Raw genomic sequence first — 26,116 nt, 5'->3', positions numbered from 1 at the left:
ACTAAGCTCATGAGGCAATTATAAGTTATATTCCTCAATACGTAATACAGTGCAATCGGAAAGTATTCAGACCACTTGACTTTTCCACGTTTTGTTACGTTACAGCCTTATTCTAAAATGTATTAAATTGTTTTTTTTCTTTCTCATCAATCTACACACAGTACCCCATAATGACAAAGGAAAAACTGTTTACATTTTTACTAATGATTAAAAAAAATCTACTGAAATCACAGTACAGTCGTGGCCAAAGGTTTTGAGAATGACACAAATATACATTTTCACAAAGTCTGCTGCCTCAGTGTCTTTAGATATTTTTGTCAGATGTTACAATGGTATACTGAAGTATAATTACAAGCATTTCACAAGTGTCAAAGGCTTTTATTGACAATTACATGAAGTTGATGCAAATAGTCAATATTTGCAGTGTTGACCCTTCTTTTTCAAGACCTCTTTAATTCGCCCTGGCTTGCTGTCAATTAACTTCTGGGCCACATCCTGACTGATGGCAGCCCATTCTTGCATAATCAATGCTTGGAGTTTGTCAGAATTTGTGGGTTTTGTTTGTCCACCCGCCTCTTGAAGATTGACAACAAGTTCTCAATGGGATTAAGTTTCCTGGCCATGGACCCAAAATATCGATGTTTTGTTCCCCAAGCCACTTAGTTATCACTTTTACCTTATAGCAAGGTGCTCCATCATGCTGGAAAAGGCATTGTTCATCACCAAACTGTTCCTGGATGGTTGGGAGAAGTTGCTCTTGGAGGATGTGTTGGTACCATTCTTTATTCATGGCTGTGTTCTTAGGCAAAATTGTGAGTGAGCCCACTCCCTTGGCTGAGAAGCAACCCCACACATGAATGTTCTCAGGATGCTTTACTGTTGGCATGACACAGGACTGATGGTAGCGCTCACTTTGTCTTCTCCGGACAAGCTTTTTTCCGGGTGCCCAAAACAATCGTAAAGGGGATTCACCAGAGAAAATGACTTTACCCCAGTCCTCAGCAGTCCAATCCCTGTACCTTTTGCAGAATACCAGTCTGTCACTGATGTTTTTCCTGGAGAGAAGTGGCTTCTTTGCTGCCCTTCTTGACACCAGGCCATCCTCCAAAAGTCTTCGCCTCACTGTGCGTGCAGATGCACTCACACCTGCCTGCTGCCATTCCTGAGCAAGCTCTGTACTGGTGGTGCCCCGATCCTGCAGCTGAATCAACTTTAAGAGATGGTCCTGGCACTTGCTGGACTTTCTTGGGTGCCCTGAAGCCTTGTTCACAACAATTGAACCGCTCTCCTTGAAGTTCTTGATGATTCGATAAATGAATGATTTAGTTTACTGGCAGCAATATCCTTGCCTGTGAAGCCCTTTTTGTGCAAAGCAATGATGACGGCACGTGTTTCCTTGCAGGTAACCATGGCTGACAGAGGAAGAACAATGATTCCAAGCACCATCCTCCTTTTGAAGCATCTAGTCTGTTATTTGAATTCAATCAGCATGACAGAGTGATCTCCAGCCTTGTCCTCGTCAACACTCACACATGTGTTAACGAGAGAATCACTGACATGATGTCAGCTGGTCCTTTTGTGGCGGGGCTGAAATGTTTTTTTGGGATTCAGTTCATTTTCATGGCAAAGATTGACTTTGCAATTAATTGCAATTCATCTGATCACTCTTCATAACATTCTGGAGTATATGCAAATTGCCATCATACAAACTGAGGCAGCAGACTTTGTGAAAATTAATATTTGTGTCATTCTCAAAACTTTTGGCCACCACTGTACATAAATACTCAGACCCTTTATTCAGTACTTTGTTGAAGCACATTTGGCAGTGATTACAGTCTTCTTGGGTATTACGCTGCAAGCTTGGAACACCTGTATTTGGGGAGTTTCTCCAGAGAATCTTATTTTTCATGGTCTGAGTCCTTTAGGTGCTGTTTTGGCAAACTCCAAGCGGGCTGTTATGTGCCTTTTACTGAGGAGTGGCTTCCGTTTGGCTTCCGTCTGTGAAACAATTAAAGGGGTCTGAATACTTTCTGAATGCACTGTATATACAGTACCAGTCAAAAGTTTGGACACACCTACTCATTCAAGGGGTTTTCTTTATTTTTTACTATTTTCTACATTGTTGAATAATAGTGAAGACATAAAAACTATGAAACAACACATATGGAATCATGTAGCAACCAAAAAAGTGTTAAACAAATCACACTCTTTGCATTCTCTCAACCAGCTTCACCTGGAATGCTTTTCCAGCAGTCTTGAAGGAGTTCCCACATATGCTGAGCACTTGTTGGCTGCTTTTCCTTCACTCTGTGGTCCAACTCATCCCAAACCATCTCAATTGGATTGAGGTCAGGTGATTGTGGAATGCCAGGTCATCTGACGCAGCACTCCATCACTCTCCTTGGTCAAATAGCCCTTACACAGTCTGGAGGTATATTGGGTCATTTTCCTGTTGAAAAACTAATTATAGTCCCACTAAGCGCAAACCAGATGGGATGGCGTATTGCTGCAGAATGCTGTGGTAGCCATGCAGGTTAAGTGTGCCTTGAATTCTAAATAAGTCACCAACAGTGTCACCAGCAAAGCACCCCAACACCATCACACCTCCTCCTCCATGCTTCATGGTGGGAACCACACATGCGAAGATAATCCGTTCACCTACTCTGCGTCTTACAAAGACACGGCAGTTGGAACCAGAAATCTCACATTTGGAATCATCTGACCAGAGGACAGATTTCCACCGGTCTAATATCCATTACTCGTGTTTCTTGGCCCAAGCAAGCATTTATTTGGTCTGTAATCTGAGGTGCAGTTAACTCTAATGAATTTATCCTCTGCAGCAGAGGTATCTCTGGGTCTTCCATTCCTGTGGCGTGAGAGACAGATTCATCATAGCGCTTGATGGTTTTTGTGACTGCACTTTCAAAGTTCTTGAAATTTTCCAGATTGACTGATCTTCATGTCTTATAGTAATGATGGACTGTCGTTGTCTTTGTTTATTTGAGCTGTTCTTGCCATAATATGGACTTAGTATTTTACCAAATAGAGCTATCTTCTGTTTACCACCTCTATCTTGCCACAACACAACTGATTGGCTCAAATGCATTAATAAGGAAATAAATTCCACAAATGAACTTTTAAGAAGGCACACCTGCTAACCGAAATGCATTCCAGGTGACTACCTCATGAAGCTGGTTGAGAGAATGCCAAGCGTGTGCAAAGCTGTCATCAAAGAAAAGGGTGACTACTTTAAAGAATGTCAATATAAAATATATTTTGAATCGTTTAACACTTTTTTGGTTACAACGTGATTCCATATGTGTTATTTCATAGTTTTGTTGCCTTCACTATTATTCTACAATGTAGAAAATAGTAAAAAAAAAACAAAAAAAAACTTTGTTTAAATTATTTAAATGTCCAGAAATGGATGTACCAATTTCAGATTGCTTACTACAGTATCTTATTTATCAGGTTTATACCGGTATCTATTGTCTATTTTTTAATCTCCCCTGTAATTATTATTATTATTATTATTATTATTATCAAGTGCTATCTTGCAATGGGTGTAAATGAATCTAAATATGAGCAGGCAGGTAGAGCTGTAATGAAAAAGCCCTCAAGTTTGGCGCAGGCTTTCATAATTAAGAGCGAGAGAGAACCTTTTTCAGTCCCCTCATCCGCCACCTCATGATCATACATTTGACATCTTAACTATGGGCCCTGGTCAAAAGTAGTGCACTACATAGGTAATAGGGTGTCATTTGGGAAGCAGGCCCAGTCTGCTCTGCTGTAGGCTTGGTAACAGCAGCAGGTGTGTGCGCCTGTTAAATTTACCTAGGATTAGGATTATAAAGTACCTCAGTATGTCACAGGAATTCACACACATTCTGCCTGCAGGGAACTGGAACTGGCGATGGAGGGCCATGTGTTTGTGTATGTCCGGGGCTGTCAGCGATGAGTGGAAAACACCTAATTAGAGTTTCCATCTAGTAGATCTAAAGTTGCCAAATTTTAAGACATATCTATCCCTCTCCCTCACAATCCTGCACAGGTGTGTGTCAAGGCAGGCCAACAGCCCAGACAGTCTGGCAGGGTCGCAGGGTGGCATCTGTGGGGCGCTGGGCATATAATTGAATACCTGTGTTAGAACTTTAGAATAGACATTGAGATCCTAGCAACATGACAAAAAATCATGCATCTTGGTAAAGGAAAACTTTAATAAAATAACTCAGAAAATATGATACAAAATTGCATAAAACAATGCATTTGTAGATATATCTGCACAATATGTTTGTTAGCTAGCTAGCCAGACAGTTTTTGATTCCATTATTTTATTTGTATTAACTGTCAATATAACGACATTCCATATTAATAATGGCTGTCGGTGGCTGTTGGGTTTGGGTGAATGGCTATGAGTGGCTCTGTGGTCACATGCAGTGTCAGGGAGGATCCAGGAGGCCTCATTTTACCTGATTACGCACATCGTCATGGGAACGAAGCTCAGCACACGAGTGTGTCTGGTTCCCTTGTCCCTGGTGTGAAGCAGTACGTCTCTCCCTCTCCATCACACACACACGCAGGTGTTTCATTTCTTTATTATTTGCCTTCTGTCCCCTTACAGCCGTCCTGTTGTGTGTGTGTGTCAGTGTGTGTGTGTGGTGTATGTGTGTGTGTGTGCGTACATACCTGTGTGCGTAAGCATGTGGTTGCTTGTGTGTCTGTGTGCAGTATGTGTACATTATGTGTAACACCACAGATCAATAACCAAAATATCCTTCATCAATCAAATCAATCAATCAAATGTATTCATAAAGCCCTTTTTACATCAGCCGATGTCACAAAGTGCTATACAGAAACACAGCCTAAAACCCCAAGCAGCAAGCAATACAGATGTAGAAGCACGGTGGCTAGGAAAAACTCCCTAGACTCCCTTAATGGGTCTCCACATCCCCCTCCTTTCCCTCCCCACTTCCAAGGCCAGTGGTTTTTCCCTCCTCTTGTTGTCTCCTCCATCTTTTTTGCAGTTGCCTGGCTGGAACAATCCTCGGTCTAATTGTTGGTAGGTCTTTAATCCTGCCAGATCCCAGTAATGCAGCACAGTGCAGTGTAGCATGGCCCGCTCCGCTCCTAATAGGATCTAGTGTATTAACCCTCAGGACAATACTGCCAGCTGTCGCAGACTAGAGCCCCCTACTGGCCGTAGAGAGAGAGAGGGAGAGAGGGAGAGAGGGAGAGAGAGAGAGAGAGAGAGAGAGAGAGAGAGAGAGAGAGAGAGAGAGAGAGAGAGAGAGAGAGAGAGAGAGAGAGAGAGAGAGAGAGAGAGAGAGAGAGAGAGAGAGAGAGAGAGAGAGAGAGAGAGAGAGAGAGAACGTGTGTGTGCCTGGAAAGTGTTCTTAGTCCTGTGTGGAATGACAGAGAGAGCAGCTCGTGGAGTCGCAGAAAACCCCCTAGAGTGCTTTATCCAAAGAGAGGACAACTGCCTTTCTCCCTACTACTTTCTCCTGCAAACCTATATCTATTCCACTTTCCATCTCGATCTTCCTCTTCTTAGTTATTTTTCTCTCTTTAATCACTTTTCAGTCCCTCCCTTCTCTCCCCGTCTCTTTGTCTCCGTCTTTCACCCAACCCTCTCCTGCTGTCCAGTCTGTCGCCTCTCTACTCGCTCCACATGGTTGACTGAGTGACCGACCAGGGAGTGAGTGTCCGTGTCCGGGACTGTGGAGGACTTTCCGGGAGAGTCAGGATGGCGGTGAACTTTGCGGAGGTGCGGGGCCGGGTGAAGAATGTGTGTGCGCAGAACGGGCTCCTCATCCTGTCTGTGTTGGCTGTGGTCATTGGCTGCATGATGGGCTTCCATCTGCGGGGCAAGCAGCTCTCCGACCAGGTCAGTGTCAAAACTAACACCCGCGGGGTGTCCTGTTCCCTCAACCAACCAACACCCTCCCTTCAATAGTACCCTTCCTTCAATAGTACCCTTCCTTCAATAGTCATTCCCACCATCCCATTAGGACCTGTTCCTTTACACCTCCGCTACAGTTACCACTCCTCTGTTGACCTGAAACACCCTGGGTCTCCTGTTCCCTTACCCCCCAACACCCCCACCCCACGACAGGTAGCCTAGTGGTTAGAGCATTGGGCCAGTAACCGAAAGGTTGCTAGATCAATTCCCCGAGCTGACTAGGTAGAAATCTGTCGTTCTCCTCCTGAACAAAGGCTGTTCACCCACTGTTCCTAGGCTGTCATTGTAAATAAGAATTTGTTCTTAACTGACTTGCCTAGTTAAATAAAAAATTAAAAAATCCCTGCTCCTTACAAATGTGGTGCCCCTGAAGTCCTTGACCCACAACTCTGCTGCCCCCTCTTCTCCCTGTCCGCTGGTCCCCCTGTCCTCCTATCCTTGAAAAACACCTTACATAAGAACTGTGTCCTCCCAAAAATATCCCCAAACATTCCCCTCTTTCTTAACACCAACCTCTCCTCGAACACAGCTGTTGTCCTACCATGTGAAAAAAAACGACCACCGTCTTGTACTACCAAGTGACAATACCAACCTCAACACTGGGATTGAATTGTGAATTACCACACACACTTATGTTGTAGGTGTGTGAGCGCTGAGGTGGGTGCAGAGAGCCGAGGGGGTTGAGAAAGAGGGAGATCGCTCTATAAGCTGTTGCTGAATACAGACTATCCAACAAAGCCTCTCTGCTCTTTAATGTCGCAGTGCCATTGGCTGCTGTTGCTTAGTGGCTAGACCTGAGGCTAGATCACGGTTTTGTCTCTAGGATGACACCGATCAGACTGACTTATGAAAAGAGACACATTTTCTGTTTACAAAATAGCTGGCATACTCAGTTAAAAAATGATGTTAATGTTCAAACTTTTCCAAACACAACTCATCCAGTGATTCATGCTGTCGGGTAATGCTCTCCGATCCTGTCCCTATTGATTCGTTTGGCTTCACTTGTCCTGTACGTGTTTGTTTTCAAAGTAAACATCGTCTCATCAGCCGCGCTCCATATTTGCGAGATGAAGTCTGTCAGTGGCTGTCGCTGTGGCTGTGGAGGCTTAGCTGTGAATCACATAGATGGGCTATAAGAGCAGCAGACTGCTGTCCTTCCCTGTTTTTTTTCTTTTCAATATTTGTTGAAAAGGTATATTCACTTGATTTGGACAGAGATAGATTTGAATAAGACAGGGGGATACAGAGAGGTGGGGAGCTGCAGAGTTACCCGCTAGACCAGCTTCAAGAATGGTATTCGCTGGTTTATCAGATAAAGAACAGAATACATTGAAATTGGACTAAGTTCATTTTGAGGGCATTCTGTTCAAATTAAATATACAAAGGTAATTACGACACACAATCGGCTGTGCTAATTTTACACATGGGGGGCGTGACAATCCACCAGCCCTGTGGGTTATGAAAATGAACATTGACTGTTTGTTCTTAGTGACTGTCTTATTACATTGTGTACCGGTGTACTGGTATCATGTAATTTCAATGATTGACGTAATAAAACAGGAGTGTATGAATAATTGGTTATGTGACATTATACATGATTTAGAATGTACACTGAGTGCACAAAATATGACAGAGTGACCAGGTGAATCCAGGTGAAAGCTATGATCCCTTATTGATGTCACTTGCTAAATCCACTTCAATCAGTGTAGATGAAGGAGAGGAGACGGGTTCAAGAAGGATTTTTAAGCCTTGAGGCAATTGAGACATGGATTGTGTATGTGACAAAAGATTTAAGTGCCTTTGTACGTGGTATGCCAGGCGCACCGGTTTGTTTCAAGAACTGCAACGCTGCTGGATTTTTAACGCTCAACAGCTTCCTGTGTGTATCAAGAATGGTCCACCACCCGAAGGACATCCAGCCAACTTGACACAACTGTGAGAAGCATTGGAGTCAACATGGGCCAGCAACCATGTGGAACGCTTTTGACACCTTGTAGACTCCATGCACCGGCGAATTGAGGCTGTTCTGAGGGCAAAAGTTGGGGTGCAACTCAATATTAGGAAGGTGTTCCTAATGTTTGATATACTCAGTGTATAATTCAAGAAGGAAAAACAACTGTGTACATCTATGGAGATGACAAACTTTGCAGAAAATAATATCCCAAATTGGAAAAGGAGGGTTTCCTGGGGACAAAATAATATGAAGTTACAAAACATGGATATCTCTTCCAGCAGTTACCGTCTGTATGTAGCCCACGAGACCGAGTGGATTTTGTCAAAGTAGTATATTTGATAAGAGTCTGAAGCTCTGATAATACCACAACATTGCAACCATTTAAAGATCCATTAGACTGGTGGATAAGAGAACAAGGAGAAGGAAATGGCTTCGGTTTACAGTAGTAGTGATGGTGATAAGAGCTACTCATTACTGACATTAAACATCCTAGTTGGTTTTCTTTGAACATTCCATATGTTCTAAACATTAGTCCCAAAAAGATCCCCCCCCCCAAAAAAACGTTATCTCTGGTGCTGTCATATAAGTGGGAGAGGAGACTTAGAAGAATATGATGGGAAAATCAACAAAGTGGAATTCAAGAGGCATCTAATGGTGCCTTTGGGAGGGTTTTGGTTTTCTGTTGAAGTAGTTCCTCAATAGCTACTCTTCTGTCTCAATTTTTTACCAAAAACATGCCTGTTCAAAGGTGCTGTATTTCTGCTCGTGGTGGAATTACACGTTTCTTCGAGATGGCCTTCCAAAATATCCAGCACTTCCTTCGTTTATATGACTGACCAAGTGGGATGTTGTTGGTTGTTTTTACTGAGCTTTGTGCTCCATTCCTACCTTCTGGCTAGTTGCTACTCACAGTGTTCTCTTGAACACAATTGCTACTCACAGAGTTTACATATGCAGCAAAATTCTGATCTTTTGCCAAATTATTGGTAAAAGATCTGATCTGATTGGTCAAAAAGATCATTTAATGCCAAAGATCCGAATTAGGCTGCCCGTATAAACGCAGCCTAGGAGAACACAGTGGGAAGCAACTTCCCACTTGGTCAGTCATATAAACGAAAGAAATGCTGGATATTTTGAAGACACTTGTAGTACTGCAGATAGAGCTCCACCAGGTCGAGCAGAAATACAGCACCCTTGAACAGGCACGTTTTGGCCAAGATTCTTAGACAGAAGAGTAGCTTTTCAGGAACTACTTTTAACAGAAAAACCAAAACCCTCCCAAGGCCTCTTCAAACACAGACACAAGGCTGCCTGTCTGTGTTTGGCTGCCTGTCTGTGTTTAGACAGGCAGCCCAATTCTGATCTTTCTTTCACCAATTGGTCTTTTGACTAATCACATCAGATATTTTTCAGAGCTTATCTGATTGGTCAAAAAAACAATGAGTGATTTTTTGTTGTTGTTGAATTGGGCTACTTGTCTAAACGCAGCTACAGAGTCACAGTGAATCCAGTAGCTATTTTACATGGATTAGACTAATGTTGTACTATGGAGGGGAAGCAAAGGAAATGTTTGAGGGGTAACCAATATTATACTATTATTTGTTATGAGAGTTGGTTTTCTATCCCCTCTCTCTGCTGTGAGGTGGAGTGGGTAGGAGAAAGTAGAGTACTGGAGGTGGAGGAGGTCCTGGGGGTGTAGCCATGTCGTCATAGGGAATGGGAGTGGGGGAGTAAGTGGATTGGTTGCACACAACATAACACCACCCCTACTCTCCCCCTCCACTGTCTTGAAGGTTATTTCTCAAACCGACAATGGTTTGTTCTGCACTAGCGCAAAAAAACAAACCATACAAAGTATACACATTGTTGAGGTAGAGGGAGGAACAATTGAATGTTTGTTTGTGTTGTATGTCTCCTGTTTCTCACACTGAGAGATGGGAATGGTTTATATACCTTTTTTCCCGCCACCTAAAACTAGCCTATAGCAAAAGGATCGTCTAATATAATTAACCAGATTAATAATTTGCTTCATTTGAGAGACTGTGATGTCACTGCTTTTAAGCCTTGTTCACTCTGGCAGTTTGAAGTCACTAAAATCACATTTTTATGCATATTTGAGTCGGTTCTTTTTCCTGTAGTCTGAACAGCCCAAAAGCACATCGAATCGGATATTTCAAGCCATCTTCGTATGTTGTTTGAAAGCAGATACTAATCTGATTCCTGGCCATACAACTTCACATTTATGTCATTTAGCAGACACTCTTATCCAGAGCGATTTACTGGAGCAGTTAGGATTAACCTCTCTTGGGTAGGGGGCAGTATTTTGATGTCCGGATGAAAAGCGTGCCCACAGTAAACTGCCTGTTACTCAGGCCAAGAAGCTAGGATATGCATATAATTGGTAGATTTGGATAGAAAACTCTAAAACTGTTAAAATTATGTATGTGAGTATAACAGAACTGATACCCCTATTTTCAATGGCTATCACTTTTATTATAAGGCCAAGTCCTCCCAGATTGCAGGTCCTAGGGCTTCCACTAGATGTCAACAGTCTTTAGAAAGAGTTTCAGGCTGGTTTTTGGAAAAATTTGCCAGAAAGTTTAGTTTTTCTAGGTGGCTCCCATTTTGGCTGTAGTGTTTCCAAGCGCGTGGAAGAGAGCGCGGTCTTTGGTATTTTTCTCCAGTAAAGACAATACGATTCTCCGTCTTAAATTTGATTGTTTATTTACATATTAGGGTACCTAAGGTTGGATTATAAACGTTGTTTGACTTGTTTGGAAAAGTTTGTTAGTAACGTTTGGCATTCATTTTGTATGCATTTTGATGGGGCGAAACTGGGTTGATTATTGACTGAAGCGCGCCAGCTAAACTGTGTTTTTATGGATATAAAGAAGGACATTTTTGAACAAAAGGACCATTTGTAATGTAACTGGGACCTTTTGGAGTGCCAACAGAAGAAGATCATCAAAGGTAAGGCACTTTTTATATCGCTATTTCTGACTTTCGTGTCGCACCTGCCTGGTTGAAATATGTTTTTCATTGCTTTCGCGGTAAAGCCTTTTTGAAATCTGACAAGTTAAGCTTTATTTTGATGTATTACACTTGTGATTTTATGAAAGTTAAATATTTATAATACTGTCGTTTGAATTTCGTGCTCTGCAATTTCACCGGATAAGAAGTTTTAAGTGACTTTCTCAAGGGCACATTGACAGATTTTCACTTAGTCGGCTCGGGGATTCAAACTAGCAACCTTTCAGTTACTGGCCCTACACTCTTAACGACTAGGCTACCTGCCACCCTCGTGTCTGAATGGTCAAATCTGATTTATTTGCCCTCAAGTGGTAGACTGTTATTTGGCATATCTTGTTGCTTGCTAGCTACTCTGTTGACAGTTTGACAAGAACATGTGGTAGCTAACTAGCTTGATAATTCTTTACAAACAAATTTGTGAATGTGCTTGAATGCTAAACAGATAGCTAGTTGACTGCTGTGGCTAGCCAAAAAAGGACTTGTTTGAACACACCCGTCGTTACTATGACAACTAGCGTAGCCGTGTCAGCAAATGACTGCTGTCTGAACACACATAAATCTGGATTGGTCACGTGTAACTTGTTGTTTGGACAGTCAGTTTCCAAAACGCATTTGAAAAACAAAACTGATTTGAGCATTAACGCCTGCAGTGTAAACAAGGCTTCAGAGCAACTGGCTCAAACTAATCTTCCCAAATCGAGATCTCCACACAATTATTGTAAAACCCTCTGAACCCTAACCCCGGTCCATTTTCCCTCCCATTTTGCTGTCCTGCTATCATGCAACAGATGTATTGCATGATATTAAATACAAGATGACCCTTCAGGTGTTGTATAGCGATACTTTATTGGTTATGATATGATCAACCTCCCAAAATGTCACTGGGTGTTTCATTTATTGGGATTAGGTGGTTATACTTGGGGCAGTGTGTGCATGTGCCACCTGTGTTCGGCAGATGCCAGGGCCTGATACCAGCTGTGTGTGTGTCTCTCTCACCCGTGACACACACACACTCACTACTAATCAGCCCGCCATTTGACTGCAGTGATCCTGATCTAATCTCCCTCTCCTCCTGTCTTTCCGCCCCCTCTTCCTTCCCAATATTAAACAACAGCTAAAGCTCTTTCTAAAGCTGTTATCATCTCTCAGACGTATTGTGTTTGAATTCATCCCTCTCTCTCCCTTCCTCTCTCTCTCTCTCTCTCTCTCAAAACCTTCTCTCTATCTCTCCACACCTCTCTGTTCCTAATATTTTTTTTTCTCCCACTACTCTCCATCCCCCCAACCATCCCTCTCTCTATCCTCCTCACATCCACATCCTAAGGAATTGTAAACACCTCCCGTCTTGGTAAATACAGTAGAACAGATGATAGAACATCCACCTCTCAGGTATTTACTAACAGATGCCTATTTAATTGTTTATCTGGATTGAATATTCCCATTCGTATCACAATGTAACTTGCCACTGAAGTTTTAAAGGGGATCATTTTATGTTGCTGAGTAATTTAGAACCACAATGTGCTCATTTGAAACACCACTCTAAAATACTTCAATACGCACTCCAGCAATAAAAACATATATACTTTTCCTGTTGAAAAACAATATCTGACATATAAATACAGTAATGTACACACACTTAAGGGTAAAAACATGTTTTGAGCAACGTAGTGTTTTTTTTTTTTTACACATATGCAAACTTCACGGAGTAGGCCATTCAAGGAGTTGGTCTGATGGTGGTCTCATTAAGTGTGTTTTTACCTTTCGTGTACATTACTGCCTTTATTCTTTAGGAATTGGTTAAGTTGGCTTTTTACAGTGTGGTAAATCCAAAATGCCTAACTACAGTAAGCCTACCCAATATTTACAGTAGGTCTATCTACCTATCTACCCTAACTAACATCCTGCTCTGTTTGTCTTCTCTGTGTTTATGTAGGAGGTGATGTACTTCCAGTTTCCTGGAGAGCTCCTGATGAGGATGTTGAAGATGCTCATTCTGCCCCTCGTCGTCTCCAGGTAGGAACACAACATAGGTAGTTAGGTAGTTAGGTAGTTCACACAACCCCCACCCTCCTTCCAACACACACACATACACAGTACTTGGAAAATATTTGTGCTTGTATTGGTATTCGCTGACAACAACAAAAAACAACTACATCTACTTCCATGCCCTGTCCTTCTGACTTGGAAACTAGCTGCAGTATGTCCTAGAATTTGCTGTTGTTTATTTACAAGATTACATTTTCAGGTCATGCAGATCTGCTGTTGTTTGCAGAACTGTGAGTGTATTTGGCGTTAACAACATATGACTGCTGAGAAATGTAAAAGCAAACGACATGAACACACTCAATTTCCTCATTTAAAGAATAACTAAAGACCTACCCATTCAAGCTAGCTTTTAAGGTTTGATTTCTTAATCTGTGTAAAGTATATTTTGCATTAGCGGGTAATGTTTTGATCTATTGTGATCGTTTTTTAAAAACGTTTTGATGTATTGTTGCTGTTTTTGTTGTTGTTTTTAGTTTTCTTATGCACATTGAGCATGGGAAATGTGCTCTACAATGAAATATTCTTCTTCTTCCATGGTCTTCACACAACCAATACTGCCACAACTTGAGGATCCTATAGATCAAATGAGTTACTGTCTTGCATTCTGAAAAATGAGGGAGTAAGACCACTCTGAATGAGTGGACACTGCAGTGTCCCAGAGGTTTTTCATGCGCACGACCGAGAGCGCGCCTTCCTTCTTTTCCTTTTATATTGACGAAGCTTTTGTCCGGTTGAAATATTATTGATTATTATGACTAAAAACAACCTGAGGGTTGATTATAAACATCGTTTGACATGTTTCTACGAACTCTACTGATACTTTTCGGATTTTTCGTCTGCCTGTTTTGACTGCCTTTGAGCCTGTGGATTACTGAACAAAACGCGCAAACAAAACAGAGGTTTTTGGATATAAAGAGGGACTTTATCGAACAAAACTAACATTTATTGAGTAAATGGGAGTCTTGTGAGTGCAACCATATGAAGATCATTAAAGGTAAGTGATACATTTTATCGCTATTTATGACTTGTGTTACTCCTCTACTTGGCTGGCAACTGTTTGTAATGATTTGTCTGCTGGGCGCTGTTCTCAGATAATCGCATGGTATGCTTTCGCCGCAAAGCCTTTTTGAAATCTGACACAGTGGTTGGATTAACAAGAAGTTAATCTTTAAACTGATGTATAACACTTGTATGTTTTATGAATCTTTATAATGAGTATTTCTGTTTTTGAATTTGGCGCTTTGCAATTTCACTGGATGTTGGCTAGGTGGGGACGCTACCGTCCCACACCCCCTAGAGAGGTTAATTAAGAGTCTGTTGATTCACTCGTGCGTCAAACTAAGTAACATAAAAATAAAAAAATCCCATAAAAATGCTTCAGCTTATGCTAGAGATATTCGTTTTTCTGCATGGGCTACATCCCGCATGCGCCTATGTCGGCCTTCCACATCCCCCGGTGGAAGGTGGTCGAGCTGCAGTGGTCTTTATCAGACCATGAGACATCCCGAAAATCAGTCTTCTTTAGCGTCCAACAGGTTTGGCATACAAACTAATATGACCCCACTGTGGAAAGGGGAGACTCTCATGAGTACGATAATGTCACGGGACTCGTCTCAAGGTAACCCACACAAAAGTAAAGAGGCAGTTTTACCTCAACGAAAATAAAGGGTGAAATATGTGTAAAAAAAACACATAGTGAATTTGGAAAGAATTCAGACCCCTCTACATTTTGTTATGTTACAGCCTTCTTCGAAAATGGATTAAATAAAAAAAATCCTCATCAATAAAAATACCTTATTTACAGAAGTATTCAGACCCTTTGCAATGAGACTCGAAATTGAACTCAGGTGCATCCTGTTTCCGTTGATCATCCTTGAGATGTTTCTACAACTTGATGTTAGTCCACCTGTGGCAAATTCAATTGATTGGACATGATTTGGAAAGGCACACACCTGTATATATAAGATCCCACAGTTGACAGTATATGTCAGAGCAAAAAGCAAGCCATGAGGTCGAAGGAATTGTCCATTTAGCTCAGAGACAGGATTGATACGAGGCACAGATCTGGAGAAGGGTAGCAAAACATTTCTGCAGCATTAAAGGTCCCCAAGAACACACTGGCCTCCATCATTCTTACAGGAAGAAGTTTGGAACCACCAAGACTCTTCCTAGAGCTGGCCACCCGGCCAAATTGAGCAATCGGGGGAGAAGGGCCTTGGTCAGGGAGGTGACCAAGAACCCGATGGTCACACTGACAGAGCTCCAGAGCTCCTCTGTGGAGATGGGAGAACCTTCTAAAAGGACAACCATCTCTGCAGTACTCCACCAATCAGGGTTTTATGGTAGAGTGGCCAGACGGAAGCCACTCCTCAGTAAAGTTTGCCAAAAGGCACCTAAAAATCTCTCAGACCACGAGAAACAAGATTTTCTGGTCTGATGAAACCAAGATTGAACTCTTTGGCCTGAATGCCAAGGGTCACGTCGGGAGGAGACCTGGCACCATCCCTACGGTGAAGCATGGTGGTGGCAGCGTCATGCTGCGGGGATGTTTTTCAGCGGCAAACTAGTCAGGATCTAGGGAAAGATGAACGGAGCAAAGTACAGAGTGATCCTTGATGAAAACCTGCTCCAGAGCGCTCAGGACCTTAGACTGTGGCGAAGGTTCACCTTCCAACAGGACAATGATCCTAAGCACACAGCCAAGACAATGCAGGAGTGGTTTCAGGACAAGTCTCTGAATGTCCTTGAGTGGCCCAGCCAGAGCCTGGACTTGAACCTGATCGAACATCTCTGGAGAGACCTGAAAATAGCTGTGCAGTGACGCTCCCCATCCAACCTGACAGAGCTTGAAAGGATCTGCAGAGAAGAATGGGAGAAACTCCCCAAATACAGGTGTGCCAAGCTTGTAGCGTCATACCCAAGAAGATTCAAGGCTGTAATCGCTGCCAAAGGTGCTTCAACAAAGTAGTTGTAAAGGGTCTGAATACTTATGTAAATTTTTGCTTTGTCATTATGGGGTATTGTGTGTAGATTGATGAGGGCAAAAACTATTTAATCAATTTTAGAATAAGGCTATAACATACCAAAATGTGGAAAAAGTCAAGAGGTATGAATACTTTCCCAATACACTGTATATATTTCCGGAGCTTTCTTTTATCTCCTAGATATATATCTCCTAGATATAAGACAGACACTTCAAAACCTTATTCCTTATGATTTATTTTTTGACTGTCTTTTTTTTGTTGCCATTAATTTTTATGGGCTATAGTGGTAAAGGCCAAATTCAATATTTTATCAAATGATTTTGTATAAAAAAAATGTATACATAAAGGCGACCTACAATTCAAAATCAAATAGCTAAATGATCCATGGTATGACAATCTTAAAACATTTCCATATGTAATCCTAGTAGAACCTCATAAGGTGAAACGTTTGAATGAAATATAGGCCTACTGTTTCTATATTCTTATATTCTAATAAGTCTTTTTTTATTAATCAGCTTCATGGTTTAATATACAGTTGCCTGTTTTTTCCGTGCATCGGCAAGACAGAACAGCTGGGGTAAGACAAGGGTTGGTGGTCTGTGTCTATTTGACAATAACAGTTGGTGCGCAAAATCAAATATTAAGGAAGTCAGTGGTGTAAAGTACTGAAGTAAAAATACTTTAAAGTACTACAGTACTTAAGTAGTTTTTTTGGGGTACCTGTACTTTACTTTACAATATATATTTTTGACAACTTTTACTTTTACTTCACTACATTCCTAAAGAAAATAATATACTTTTTACTCCATACATTTTCCCTGACAACCAAAAGTAGTCGTTACATTTTGAATGGCTAGCAGGACAGGAAAATAGTCAAATTCATGCACTTACTGTATCAAGAGAACATCCCTGGTCATCCTATTGCCTTTGATCTGGCGGACTCACTAAACAAAACAAGAAAATGTTGCAGTCTGGTTTGCTCAATATAAATAATTTGAAATTATTTATACTTTTACTTTTACTTTCAATACTTAAGTATGTTTGAGCAATTACATCTACTTTTGATACTTAAGTATATTTAAAAGCATAACTACAGGACTAAAATTGAAGGCTTGCAAACTATTACGGACTACAAAGGGAAGCCCAGCTGCAAACTTCCCAGTGACACAAGTCTACCAGACGAGCTAAATGACTTCTATGCGCGCTTCAAGGCAGCAAAACGAAAGCATGCATGAGAGCACCAGCTGTTCTGGACAACTGTGTGATCACGCTTGTTGTAGCCAATGTTATTTAACCTTTATTTAACTAGGCAAGTCAGTTAAATAACAAATGAATTACGATGACAGCCTACCACGGCCAAACCCTAACCTAAACAAAGCTGGGCCAATTGTGCGCCGCCCTATGGGACTCACAATTACAGCCAGTTGTGATACAGCCTGGAATCAAGCCAGGGTCTGTAGTGACACCTCAAGCACTGAGATGCAGTGCCTTAGATTGCCGCGCCACTCGGGACCCCTTTAAAAAGGTCAACATCCACAAGGCCAGGCGGATTACCAGGACGTGTACTCTGACCGACTTGCAAGTGTCTTCACTGACTTTTTTAACCTCTCCCTGGCCGAGTCTGTAATAACTACGTTTCAAGCAGACCACCATAGTCCCTGTGCCCAAGAACGCCTTAAATTTTTTCCCTTCGTTTATTTAGTAAATATTTTTCTCAACTCTTATTTTTCTTAAAACTGCATTGTTGTTTAAGGGTTTGTAAGGAAACATTTCACGGTAAGGTCTACACCTGTTGTATTCATCGCATGTGACAAATAACATTTGATTTTTTGATTTTAAGAAATCCAGCGGTAACCTGCAGGAGCACGTTTACCTTCTACCTGTGCGTTGCAATCGACGTTTCACAATATTGTTGTAGCCCTCAACTATCTCTCCTGATTCACTTATTCAAGGGATTAATGATTAGTTGACAAGTTGAATCAGGTATGCTAGTTTAGGAATAGTTAAAACTTCTCTGGGATATGTGGGACGCTAGCGGGACGCTAGCCAGTGAAATTGCAGGGCGCCAAATTCAAAACAACAGAAATCTCAACATTAAAATTCCTCAAACATACAAGTATTATACACCATTTTAAAGATAAACTTCTCGTTAATCCAGCCACAGTGTCTGACTTCAAAAAGGCTTTACGGCCAAAGCACACCTTGCGATTATGTTAGGTCAGCGCCAAGTCAAGGAAAAACATACAGCCATTTTCCAAAGAAGGAGAGCTTTCACAAAACTCAGAAATAGCGTTAAAATTAATCACTAACATTTGATGATTTTCACCGGATGGCACTCCCAGGACTCCATGTTAGACAATAAATGTGTGTTTTGTTCGATAAGGTTCATCTTTATGTCCAAAAACCTCATTTGAAATTGGTGTTCAGAAATGCATTGTCTCAAACAAACATCCGGTGAAAATGCAGAGAGCCACATCAAATTAGAGAAATACTCATAATAAACATTGATAAAAGATACAAGTGTTATGCATGGAATTATAGATAAACTTCTCCTTAAAATACATGGAACCGCTGGGGGTCCCCATGGAGAGGTTTGAAAACCCCTGGCCTCACTAAGTCCTGTGAGTTGCCTTTCCTCCTTGTTGCAATGTTGGTGTTTATGCAAGGCTTTCATGCAACAGAATGTCAGTGCAGTTCTACAAGTGATTATTATATAATTTCTACGTCAAAAGCGTTTTCACCTGATTTCTCCTCACAGAGAAAAAGCAGGGAATAATATTTATGTGGCGGTACTATAAATCTGATGCCGTTTTAAGGGGTTTGATAAGTTCTTGCTAATGGTGAGCCGGACAGATTCTCTCCAGTCTGACTCTATTTTGGAACAAAATCTTCTGTTCCCTGGCTACATGAGGCTGCAGCGATGTTAACCGGCAAAAAATGAAATAACAAATCATGAAAACGGACTGATTACATGCAGGACGCTTTGCGGAATAAGCTACTTACAATCCTTGCTATGGCAAAGACTGGATGAGAAGTTGATCCCCCTCTCTCTCTCACCCTCTTTTTATGTCTCTCTCTCTTGCTCTCTCTCACCCTATTTTTATCTCTATCTATCTCTACCTCTCTCTCTCTCTTTTGCTCTCCATCCCTCCCTCCCTCCTCACCTCTAAGCAGAAGGGCCAGGCCAGTCAGTGTTCTAGTCCCCCAGTCACACGCATAGCAGGGGTTAACTTTAGTCCACGCTACCAAAGAGGCACATGATAGTTAATTACAACTTATCTGATACTCTATATTATTGTATAAAGACTGTAGTATTACTATATTTACATACTATAGTATTCATTGTAGTGTTTTTGCAGACTTTACAGTAGTATTCACTGTAGTGTTTTTGTGGACATGACTGTAGAAAAGTTGTAATTAACGTAATGTGCCTGGATATGGGCTCTGTTCCTTGGTGTCCACATCACTAAGGACTTAACATGGTCCTCTTACACCAGCACAGTTGTGAAGAAGGCGTGACAGCTCCTCTTCTCTCTCAAGATCAATCAATCAAGTTTATTTTATATAGCCCTTCGTACATCAGCTAATATCTCGAAGTGCTGTACAGACACCCAGCCTAAAACCCCAAACAGCAAGCAATGCAGGTGTAGAAGCACGGTGGCTAGGAAAAACTCCCTAGAAAGGCCAAAACCTAGGAAGAAACCTAGAGAGGAACCAGGCTATGAGGGGTGGCCAGTCCTCTTCTGGCTGTGCCGGGTGGAGATTATAACAGAACTATGCCAAGATGTTCAAAATGTTCACAAGTGACAAGCATGGTCAAATAATAATCATGAATAATTTTCAGTTGGCTTTTCATAGCCGATCATTAAGAGTTGAAAACAGCAGGTCTGGGACAGGTGGCGGTTCCATAACCGCAGGCAGAACAGTTGAAACTGGAATAGCAGCAAGGCCAGGTGGACTGGGGACAGCAAGGAGTCATCATGCCCGGTAGTCCTGACGTATGGTCCTAGGGCTCAGGTCCTCCGAGAGAGAGAAAGAAAGAGAGAAGGAGAGAATTAGAGAGAGCCAAGATTTTCAAAATGTTCATAAATGACAAGCATGGTCAAATAATAATCAGGAATAAATGTCAGTTGGCTTTTCATAGCCGATCATTAAGAGTTGAAAACAGCAGGTCTGGGACAGGTAGGGGTTCCATAACCGCAGGCAGAACAGTTGAAACTGGAATAGCAGCAAGGCCAGGCGGACTGGGGACAGCAAGGAGTCATCATGCCCGATAGTCCTGACGTATGGTCCTAGGGCTCAGGTTCTCCGAGAGAGAGAAAGAAAGAGAGAACGAGAGAATTAGAGAGAGCATACTTCACACAGGACACTGGATAAGACAGGAGAAGTACTCCAGGTATAACCAACTGACCCTAGCCCCCCGACACATAAACTACTGCAGCTTAAATACTGGAGGCTGAGACAGGAGGGGTCAGGAGACACTGTGGCCCCATCCGATGATACCCCCGGACAGGGCCAAACAGGAAGGATATAACCCCACCCACTTTGCCAAAGCACAGCCCCCGCACCACTAGAGGGATATCTTCAACCACCAACTTACAATCCTGAGACAAGGCCGAGTATAGCCCACAAAGATCTCCACCACAGCACAAACCAAGGGGGGGGCGCCAACCCAGACAGGAAGATGACGTCAGTAACCCACTCAAGTGACGCACCCCTCCTAGGGACGGCATGAAAGAGCACCAGTAAGCCAGTGACTCAGCCCCTGTAATAGGGTTAGAGGCAGAGAATCCCAGTGGAGAGAGGGGAACCGGCCAGGCAGAGACAGCAAGGGCGGTTCGTTTCTCCAGAGCCTTTCCGTTCACCTTCACACTCCTGGGCCAGACTACACTCAATCATATGACCTACTGAAGAGATAAGTCTTCAGTAAAGACTTAAAGGTTGAGACCGAGTCTGCGTCTCTCACATGGGTAGGCAGACAGTTCCATAAAAATGGAGATCTATAGGAGAAAGCCCTGCCTCCCGCTGTTTGCTTAGAAATTCTAGGGACAATTAGGAGGCCTGCGTCTTGTGACCGTAGCGTACGTATAGGTATGTACGGCAGGACCAACTCGGAAAGATAGGTAGGAGCAAGCCCATGTAACGCTTTATAGGTTAACAGTAAAACCTTGAAATCAGCCTTTGCCTTAACAGGAAGCCAGTGTAGGGAAGCTAGCACTGGAGTAATATGATCAAATTTCAAGAATCCTAGTCAGGATTCTAGCAGCCGTATTTAGCACTAACTGAAGTTTATTTAGTGCTTTATCCGGTAGCCGGAAAGTAGAGCATTGCAGTAGTCTAACCTAGAAGTAACAAATGCATGGATTAATTTTTCTGCATCATTTTTGGACAGAAAATTTCTGATTTTTGCAATGTTACGTAGAAGGAAAAAAGCTGTCCTTGAAACAGTCTTGATATGTTCGTCAAAAGAGAGATCAGGGTCAAGAGTAACGCCGAGGTCCTTCACAGTTTTATTTGAGACGACTTTACAACCATCAAGATTAATTGTCAGATTTAACAGAAGATCTCTTTGTTTCTTGGGACCTAGAACAAGCATCTCTGTTTTGTCCGAGTTTAAAAGTAGAAAGTTTTCAGCCATCCACTTCCTTATGTCTGAAACACAGGCTTCTAGCGAGGGCAATTTTGGGGCTTCACCATGTTTCATTGAAATGTACAGCTGTGTGTCATCCGCATAGCAGTGAAAGTTAACATTATGTTTTCGAATAACATCCCCAAGAGGTAAAATATATAGTGAAAACAATAGTGGTCCTAAAACGGAACCTTGAGGAACACCGAAATGTACAGTTGATTTGTCAGAGGACAAACCATTCACAGAGACAAACTGATATCTTTCCGACAGGTAAGATCTAAACCAGGCCAGAACTTGTCCGTGTAGACCAATTTGGGTTTCCAGTCTCTCCAAAAGAATGTGGTGATCGATGGTGTCAAAGGCAGCACTAAGGTCTAGTAGCACGAGGACAGATGCAGAGCCTCGGTCTGACGCCATTAAAAGGTCATTTACCACCTTCACAAGTGCAGTCTCAGTGCTATGATGGGGTCTAAAACCAGACTGAAGCATTTCGTATACATTGTCTGTCTTCAGGAAGGCAGTGAGTTGCTGCGCAACAGCTTTTTCTAAAATTTTTGAGAGGAATGGAAGATTCGATATAGGCCGATAGTTTTTTATATTTTCCGGGTCAAGGTTTGGCTTTTTCAAGAGAGGCTTTATTACTGCCATTTTTAGTGAGTTTGGTACACATCCGGTGGATAGAGAGCCGTTTATTATGTTCAACATAGGAGGGCCAAGCACAGGAAGCAGCTCTTTCAGTAGTTTAGTAGGAATAGGATCCAGTATGCAGCTTGAAGGTTTAGAGGCCATGATTATTTTCATCATTGTGTCAAGAGATATAGTACTAAAACACTTAAGTGTCTCTCCCGATCCCAGGCCCTGGCAGAGCTGTGCAGATCCAGGACAGCTAAGCCCTGGAGGAATACGCAGATTTAAAGAGGAGTCCGTAATTTGCTTTCTAATGATCATGATCTTTTCCTCAAAGAAGTTCATGAATTTATTACTGCTGAAGTGAAAGCCATCCTCTCTTGGGGAATGCTGCTTTTTAGTTAGCTTTGCAACAGTATCAAAAATAAATTTTGGATTGTTCTTATTTTCCTCAATTAAGTTGGAAAAGTAGGATGATCGAGCAGCAGTGAGGGCTCTTCGGTACTGCACGGTACTGTCTTTCCAAGCTAGTCGGAAGACTTCCAGTTTGGTGTGGCGCCATTTCCGTTCCAATTTTCTGGAAGCTTGCTTCAAAGCTCGGGTATTTTCTGTATACCAGGGAGCTAGTTTCTTATGACAAATGTTTTTTCGTTTTTAGGGGTGCAACTGCATCTAGGTTATTGCGCAAGATTAAATTGAGTTCCTCAGTTAGGTGGTTAACTGATTTTTGTCCTCTGACGTCCTTGGGTAGGCAGAAGGAGTCTGGAAGGGCATCAAGGAATTTTTGTGTTGTCTGAGAATTTATAGGACGACTTTTGATGCTCCTTGGTTGGGGTCTGAGCAGATTATTTGTTGCGATTGCAAACGTAATAAAATTGTGGTCCGACAGTCCAGGATTATGAGGAAAAACATTAAGATCTACAACATTTATTCCATGGGACAAAACTAGGTCCAGAGTATGACTGTGGCAGGGAGTAGGTCCAGAGACATGTTGGACAAAACCCACTGAGTCGATGATGGCTCCGAAAGACTTTTGGAATGGGTCTGTGGACTTCTCCATATGAATATTAAAATCACCAAAAATTAGAATATGATCTGCTATGACTACAAGGTCTGATAGGAATTCAGGGAACTCAGAGAGGAACGCTGTATATGGCCCAGGAGGCCTGTAAACAGTAGCTATAAAAAGTGATTGAGTAGGCTGCATAGACTAGAAGCTCAAAAGACGAAAATTGAAATTGAAATTTGCTATCGTAAATGTTAGCAACACCTCCGCCTTTGCGGGATGCACGGGGGATATGGTCACTAGTGTAACCAGGAGGTGAGGCCTCATTTAACACAGTAAATTCATCAGGCTTAAGCCATGTTTCAGTCAGGCCAATCAAATCAAGATTATGATCAGTGATTAGTTCATTGACTATAACTGCCTTTGAAGTGAGGGATCTAACATTAAGTAACCCTATTTTGAGATGTGAGGTATCACGATCTCTTTCAATAATGGCAGGAATGGAGGAGGTCTTTATCCTAATGAGATTGCTAAGGCGAACACCGCCATGTTTAGTTTTGCCCAACCTAGGTCGAGGCACAGACACAGTCTCAATGGGGATGGCTGAGCTGACTACACTGACTGTGCTATTGGCAGACTCCACTAAGCTGGCAGGTTGGCTAACAGCCTGCTGCCTGGCCTGCACCCTATTTCATTGTGGAGCTAGAGGAGTTAGAGCCCTATCTATGTTAGTAGATAAGATGAGAGCACCCCTCCAGCTAGGATGGAGTCCGTCACTCCTCAGCAGGTCAGGCTTGGTCCTGTTTGTGGGTGAGTCCCAGAAAGAGGGCCAATTATCTACAAATTCTATCTTTTGGGAGGGGCAGAAAACAGTTTTCAACCAGCGATTGAGTTGTGAGACTCTGCTGTAGAGCTCATCACTCCCCCTAACTGGGAGGGGGCCAGAGACAATTACTCGATGCCGACATCTTTCTAGCTGATTTACACGCTGAAACTATGTTGCGCTTGGTGACCTCTGACTGTTTCATCCTAACATCGTTGGTGCCGACGTGGATAACAATATCTCTATACTCTCTACACTCCCCAGATTTAGCTTTAGCCAGCACCATCTTCAGATTAGCCTTAACGTCGGTAGCCCTGCCCCCTGGTAAACAGTGTATGATCGCTGGATGATTCGTTTTAAGTCTAATACTGCGGGTAATGGAGTCGCCAATGACTAGGGTTTTCAATTTGTCAGAGCTAATGGTGGGAGCCTTCGGCGTCTCAGACCCCGTAACGGGAGGAGTAGAGACAAGAGAAGACTCGGCCTCAGACTCCGACTCGCTACTTAATGGGGAAAACCGGTTGAAAGTTTCTGTCGGCTGAATGAGCGACACCAATTGAGCATTCCAACAGCATTTCCCTCCAGAAGCCATGAGAAAGTTGTCCGGCTGCGGGGACTGTGCGGGGGGGATTTATACTAACGTTACTATCTGTACTTACTGGTGGCACAGACGCTGTTTCATCCTTTCCTACACTGAAATTACCATTGCCTAACGATTGCGTCTGAAGCTGGGCTTGCAGCACAGCTATCCTCGCCGTAAGGCGATCGTTCTCCTGTATATTATGAGTACAGCGACTGCAATTAAAAGACATCATGTTAATGTTACTACTTAGCTTCGGCTGTTGAAGGTGCTGACGAACCATGTCCAGATAAAGCGTCCGGAGTGAAAAAGTTGAATGAGGGAAAAAAAAGTTGTGATGGAAAAACTAAAAATATAAACGGTAATTAAAAAGAAAAAAAACGTAAAGTTGTCAGCTAGCAAAGTAAAGTTGGCAACAAAACGCACAGCAACACGTCTGCAAATTCAAGAGGCTGAAAATATTTGGCATGGCCCCTCAAGATCCTCAAGAACCTTTACAGATGCACCATCGACAGCATCTTGACTGGTTGCATCACCAGCTGGTATTGCACCTGCAACGCCCTCAACCACAGGGCAAGCTCCCAGATATTCAAGACACTCATACCAGGCGGTGTCTGAGGAAAGCCCCAAAAAATCGCAAACAACACCAGTCACCCCAGCCATGGACTGTTCTCTCTGCTACCTTCCAGTAGGCGGTACCGGAGAACCGGGTCTCGAAACAACAGGCTCCGAGACAGCTTCTTTCCCCAAGCAATAACCCAGCAAACCAAAATTGGTTCTGTGAAAGTTCCCAGAACATTTGTTAGGTTGCGGCAAATGTTCTCATAACAAAGAAACTGTCCGGTTGTCCTGGTGATTGTATAGAAGATGATGTCCTTGCAAGAACGTTCCCAGAACACATTTAGTCTGTTTGTGTTATTACATTGCCTGGAACCTAATGAGAACCTAATGAGCACAACATTTTAGTGAATGTTAGGAGAACATTCCAAAGATCTTTAAAAAAAACTAACATTTTGTAATGTTAGATAACGAGAACTAAATGGGAAGCTTAGCTAATGTTCACATTTTAGCAGACACCCTTATCCAGAGAGACTTACATTGAGTAGTGAAAACATACATTTTTGTACTGGTCCCCAATGGGAATTGAGCCCACGACCCTGGTGTTGTAAGCACCATGCTCTACTAACTGCGCTACTCAGGACCAAATCTTCCCGGTTTGCTGGGAAGAGTGGTGAACGGTTAAACAACGGCTGCCTACCCTCTCTCATGGACTATCTGAAATGACTATCTGTACAGACTCTATGCATTTTTGTACTGGTCTCTACCCACGCATTCACACACCTAGACTGACACCCTGCACACACACACGCATACACATATATACACACGCGCACACACACTCACTTACTGACGTCACACACTTACACCCACACACACATTTACCACCATGCACCCACCCACTCACCTCGCTGCTGCTA

General features: G+C 42.5%; 1 protein-coding gene across 1 annotated transcript in view; it reads left to right on the top strand.

The window, feature by feature from the left end:
* Positions 1-5,424: 5,424 nt before the first annotated feature.
* Positions 5,425-26,116, top strand: part of LOC139560157 (excitatory amino acid transporter 5-like) — a 78,559-nt gene continuing 57,867 nt past the window's right edge. The window contains exons 1-2 of the mRNA XM_071376702.1: positions 5,425-5,884; positions 12,877-12,956. Of these exons, the coding sequence (XP_071232803.1) occupies positions 5,744-5,884; positions 12,877-12,956 (221 nt within the window). The 5' untranslated portion in view covers positions 5,425-5,743. The remainder of the gene's footprint in view (positions 5,885-12,876; positions 12,957-26,116) is intronic.

The sequence above is a fragment of the Salvelinus alpinus genome, chromosome 30 (genome assembly GCF_045679555.1).
Source record: "Salvelinus alpinus chromosome 30, SLU_Salpinus.1, whole genome shotgun sequence".
NCBI lineage: Eukaryota > Metazoa > Chordata > Actinopteri > Salmoniformes > Salmonidae > Salvelinus > Salvelinus alpinus.
The sequence above is the reverse complement of the archived record's forward strand: the minus strand, read 5'-3'. Positions and strand labels throughout refer to the sequence as shown.